Source organism: Callorhinus ursinus, unplaced genomic scaffold, assembly GCF_003265705.2.
Source record: "Callorhinus ursinus isolate GAN/ISIS: 27379988/994484 unplaced genomic scaffold, GSC_fseal_2.0 scaffold155, whole genome shotgun sequence".
Lineage (NCBI taxonomy): Eukaryota > Metazoa > Chordata > Mammalia > Carnivora > Otariidae > Callorhinus > Callorhinus ursinus.
This window is the reverse complement of record NW_027397217.1, coordinates 8,062-12,844: the sequence shown is the minus strand read 5'-3', so window position 1 is coordinate 12,844 and position 4,783 is coordinate 8,062. Positions and strand designations below refer to the sequence as shown.

Genomic DNA, 4,783 nt, shown 5'->3' with positions numbered 1-4,783 from the left:
CTAGTGGCTAAGCACCTGTTACGAGTTAACTCTTTCTATTAAGTACAACATGCGATGCTCACAAAGCAAGGGTTTTGTTAACAAGACAAACTGTGGTCGCAGATGGGGAGTCTGTGAATAGAAGGGGGTCCAGAAGGCTCAGTAGAAAGAGCAGAAACAGAAGGGGGCTGATGAGCAGAAGTGGAGAGAAGTACATCCTACTGCCTACTGCTCAGATCAAGAGAATCCTGGGCTTTGGCTTTCAGCTGGAGATTCCTGTTAGCACTTAAAGGCACTGGCCGCTGAATCAGCAAAATCCATGTTAAAATGATCTAAAGAGGAGGAAGTCTGCTTCTGAAGACTTGAAGAAGGGCAGAAGGAAGAATCTCAGGTTTTTCAAAATATCTTTTAGACACCATCGGGTTCAACCCCATCATCTAAGGTCACACGTTAAACCCAGAGATGTCCCATTTGTCTGTTCTCGCTCTAAGATGACAGGAGTTCACCTTCAGGACAGTGTGACATAATTGTCTGCAGTAGAGTAGCTAGAGGCCAGTGAATGAAGCCCTCACAAGAAGAGCCAAATGAACTCATCCAGCTTGGGAATTTTTGATGAGTCTGAAACTGGAAATGCTCCAAGATCAATACATATTCTTCTTCTGGGGTTGGAGATGTACTGGATGCTTTTATTTTCTACTCTAACTCTCCCCATATTGCAATATAATATTACAAGATAGATGCCCCAAGTCCCAAAGTGACTAGTACACAAATTTAAGTGCATTTATAACTAACATCAACAAACACTGGAGGCAGAAGATTATTTTCAGTACTGCATTTATTCAGAAGTACATAAATATGTTCTATAATAGAGCGTGTAAACACTATAAAACTTGGCTTGAATAATAATTCTACAAAAAGAAATACTGCGCATGAAGATATTTGTGCCCACCCAAGTCAGAGTCCCTCATTTACGTCACAGAAGCACGGTGGCAGGCGGTCATAGTCAGCATACAAGCTACATTCGTCACAGCACTGGACGTTGGGATAGGACCCAGTGGTGAGGGCTGCAGCCGCGGCGACCTTGTCCTGAGTGAGCATGGCTGGATTACTCTTTAAGGCCAAACAAAGAGGTGCCTTTGAAGGTCTTAAGAAAAGACATACACAAAGCATGGGATTAGAATTTTTCTTCTCAGTCCACTGGTCACAATTATCAGGGGTATCTGTGAAGTTTAGGCCTAGAGCCAATCAAATACATAACAGTAGCCCGAAACTAGAGCTCTCTGCCCCTGTCCCAAGCTCCCGTCTAATCGCTTCCTCTCCTAGGATGCTAGAAATGTAGAATCAGGTCACAGCAAACAAGGGAGAGCAAACTGCAAGTGTGGATCACCCAGCTGATCGCTGCAGGCCCATCCAAGTGCAGAGCGTGACCGGGAAGGGGCCGCACTTGGCTGTCCCCCCAACATTCTGGGATTCATCTTCTAGCTCCCAGGCTTAACTTCCCTAGCATGGGAACAGCACTGCTTCTAACGACCCATCTCTCCCAGATTTGAAGGTTCCTCTCCCCCTAAGTTAATTATCTTTTGTCTATACTCCCTTGTCAGGTGTCCCCCAGGATCTTCACACAGCTCAGCTTCCCCACAGTCCCACAGGCCCGCCTCCCTGTCCCCAAGGCCATGCACAGTGAATGAGAGAACACCGTGAGAGCTCCCCAACTCAGCTAAGAGGAGATCCAGTCAGCCTGTCCTCTGAGTGAATCCGAGGCACAGACTCATTCACAGCCTCCCCCACGGACTGCAGTGCTTGGGACGGAGGGAGGGCCCAGCCAGTGTGCTGAGTAAACCAGCTGGGGGTCCACTCTGGGAGGGTAAGTGGAGCAAAGCAGCACGGAGCCACCCAGCTGAGAACATTCTACTCATGAGCTCACAGCCCTAAGCCAGAAGGGGAAAAAAACAAGATTCTACACTCACCTGCTTTTATCTTTTCAAACCTACCTGCTGTTCCTGACCTCACTCTGGGTGCAGGCACAGGGCAAGGAATGACCTTGCTCAAGCAGAGAGCCCCAGGTATCCTATTTGAGGGGGTATTTTTCACCCTTACCCACATCACTCACTTCATTGCGTCGGATATTTTGTAGTAAAGACAGATGACAACACCCATCAGCACAAGAATGGCCACCAGGATACTGCCACCAATGCAGAACGTAATTATCGTGTTGACTTTAGAAGACTGAGCTTTATCTAGGCAGAGAAGTGCAGGCAATGAATGGGCTCCCCTCCCCACCCAGCCACCTTGCCACCTCAACAGCTTCCTCTAGTGGAAAAGGAACTGAATCCCAAACCACAGCTCCTTGTGCGTGTAAAATACAAATGAATCTTCCCAGGAAGGCACAGGACCCTAAACTGGCCCAGAGAGGGGGAAAGGGTTTATTTATGAATGAGACGAGACTGAAATGCAAAACCCAGAGAGAAAGAAGCAGGAGAATCTTTTACTTCCTTTCAAAGGCAGTAATGTGCAGCTGTAAGTAACAAAACAGGTCTCACTAAAATAAATGGTTTTCCTCCTGAATACCTGGGCATCCTGAAATACATTCACTTTCAGAATCAGAATTAACTCCTCACTCTACCTCAGGCTTAACAATCTCCTATGGGGATGATTGAGGGGACAACTTTTTAAAAATGTTATGTTCAACGGTGCTGAGAATATACAAATCTATTTTGTAAATGATACGTGTTTCAGGAAAAGTCTTCTATTCTCCCACTGACAACTGCCATTTTTCCTCCTCAATCCTCCCAGGAAATCCAGATTTTGTGGAATAAGCAATTCGTTTGATCTCACGCCCTGAAACCGGGAGAAGTGAGCAAGGATTGAAAAACAATCCACTGCCAAAACATACTTACTAGTGTCTAAGTCGTCCATGCTTGATGAAGGCCGGCAGTAAAAAAAAATTGTAATTAATATAAACTTCAGGGAATAGTACATCTTATCAGGAATTTCTCAAACTTTTAATTTGAGAAAGAAAATTCTAATTATCCCTGTTAGGAGTAATTAAGATGTAAGTCTGAAGAGCTTGCTTTTAGATGCATGGTCTCCATGAGAGCTACCAAAATGTACAGCCACTGTCCAGCTCCAACTTCTACGCCTGTCAGGCCAGAGGCTGTGTGACATCAACACCCTGGACACCAACTCCTTATCATGGAGTTCTGAATTCCATTCCATGTTCAGATATATTTTAGGACCAGTAGAAATATGAGTGTCCAAGTACTACTCTACACCATTTACTCTCAGTCTCACCTTTTCAAGTTTTGTTCTCTCAGAGAACCTTTTAAGGTTTGACTATTAATCAAAAGTCAATCTGGGACTTCAATTAAATAAAAGGACAGTAATATGGGGAGGCTAATATCTTAAAAATACTCATATATCTAAAAATACTCATATATCTTCAATCATGGAAGACTGGTTAGACTTTATGTTGTAGCAGCACAACAGAATAATATATAGCTGTAGTCATTTAACAGGAGTCAGATGTAGGTTCACTGACTTCAGAATATTATCAGATTTTATGTCTAAGACAAAAGGATTTCAAACAGCAATATGAATAGGATGTCTGTTATAAATCGGGTTTCTATTATCTTAAGGTATTCACACTCAGCAAAGTTGGTTCAATTAAATGAGGAAATCATTTTAACTATGAAGGGTTATTCCTTGTTGCTCTGGCTAAACCCTGGGTGAAGTCACAAACAGCAGGGGACTTATCAACAAAACTAGTGGCATAAGACCTCTGAAAATTCCTTCCTCTATAAAAGCAATGAAAAATCGGACAGAAAAACTGTCTTTTTCAGACTCTGGAAATTAAAAGCTTACTGCAGCTCAGGAAACACTTATTTTTAAGAACAACTGAATCTCAGTATGAATAGCAGGCTTGCGGCATTGTTCCATCATTCACTGTCCAGCTCCATGGCAACCTTGAAAATAAAACCCAACCTGCAATGCAGCCACCAAAGGGAAAATAGAGGTAGAGCTCTTTCAAAGCCTCATTCCCAAAGAACTGTCATTATTTGAACTGTCTTCTGGTTACCTGGAAATCCTCTCTTGCAAAGCTATCTGTATTTGACTAACTTGGAGTTCTCCTAATGCAAAAAGTCCTCCTCTAAGGGGATTTTGGCAAAAACAATTACAACTGTTTCAACTGCTTGGCTGCCTGAGGTAGTGGATAACATTTGGGGCAAATCACAGAGTAGCCAAAAAGCTTAAAGGAAAAGCTGGTAAATTAGCTGTCCATAGGAGTTTTGAAAAGCTCTGACACATTCCTGAGGCTCTAGGCCATGCACATGTGCTGTGTGCGTGTCTAAGGCTGTGAGTATCCTCAAGAAAGACACAAAATGGTCCTAAGCATTCACCTCTGACTGACCTAAGGCTTTTGCCCAAGCAAAAAGTGAAGGCTATGGCAGAGTTTTTAACTTCGTAGCTGATTGTTAAAGGCATGCCCCAACATGCACATGGAGCCCCTCATGAAAGACTGGGAGATTTACTGGTTCCAGGCATTTAAGGTAATCTTTGTTTGATCATTAGCTGATCACTAAGCTAATCAACAGAGACTTCAGTGTCAACATACAACAAAGAACACAGACTTTATAGAATTTGTTGAGAAAAGTCACTAAACAACAACAAACCTTGGAGAGCAGGGAGAAACGGATTTCCAGAGTTGCCATATTATATTAAATGTCTAGTTTTCAACAAGACTATAAGACGAAAGAAAGAAGAAAGAAAGAAAGAAAGAAAGAAAGAAAGAAAGAAAGAAAGAAAG

At 43.0% G+C, this 4,783-nt stretch overlaps 1 protein-coding gene across 1 annotated transcript; it reads right to left on the bottom strand.

Annotated features, from left to right (window-relative positions):
• Positions 1 to 796: 796 nt before the first annotated feature.
• LOC112830500 (protein FAM24B-like) lies at positions 797 to 4,706 on the bottom strand. The gene is made up of 3 exons (XM_025880345.2): positions 2,877 to 4,706; positions 2,090 to 2,216; positions 797 to 1,123 (listed from the first exon to the last, which is right to left on the bottom strand). Exons 1-3 carry the CDS (start codon positions 2,956 to 2,958, stop codon positions 934 to 936), a joined length of 399 nt encoding a protein of 132 aa, XP_025736130.1. The 5' UTR covers positions 2,959 to 4,706; the 3' UTR covers positions 797 to 933.
• Between the last annotated feature and the right edge of the window lie 77 nt (positions 4,707 to 4,783).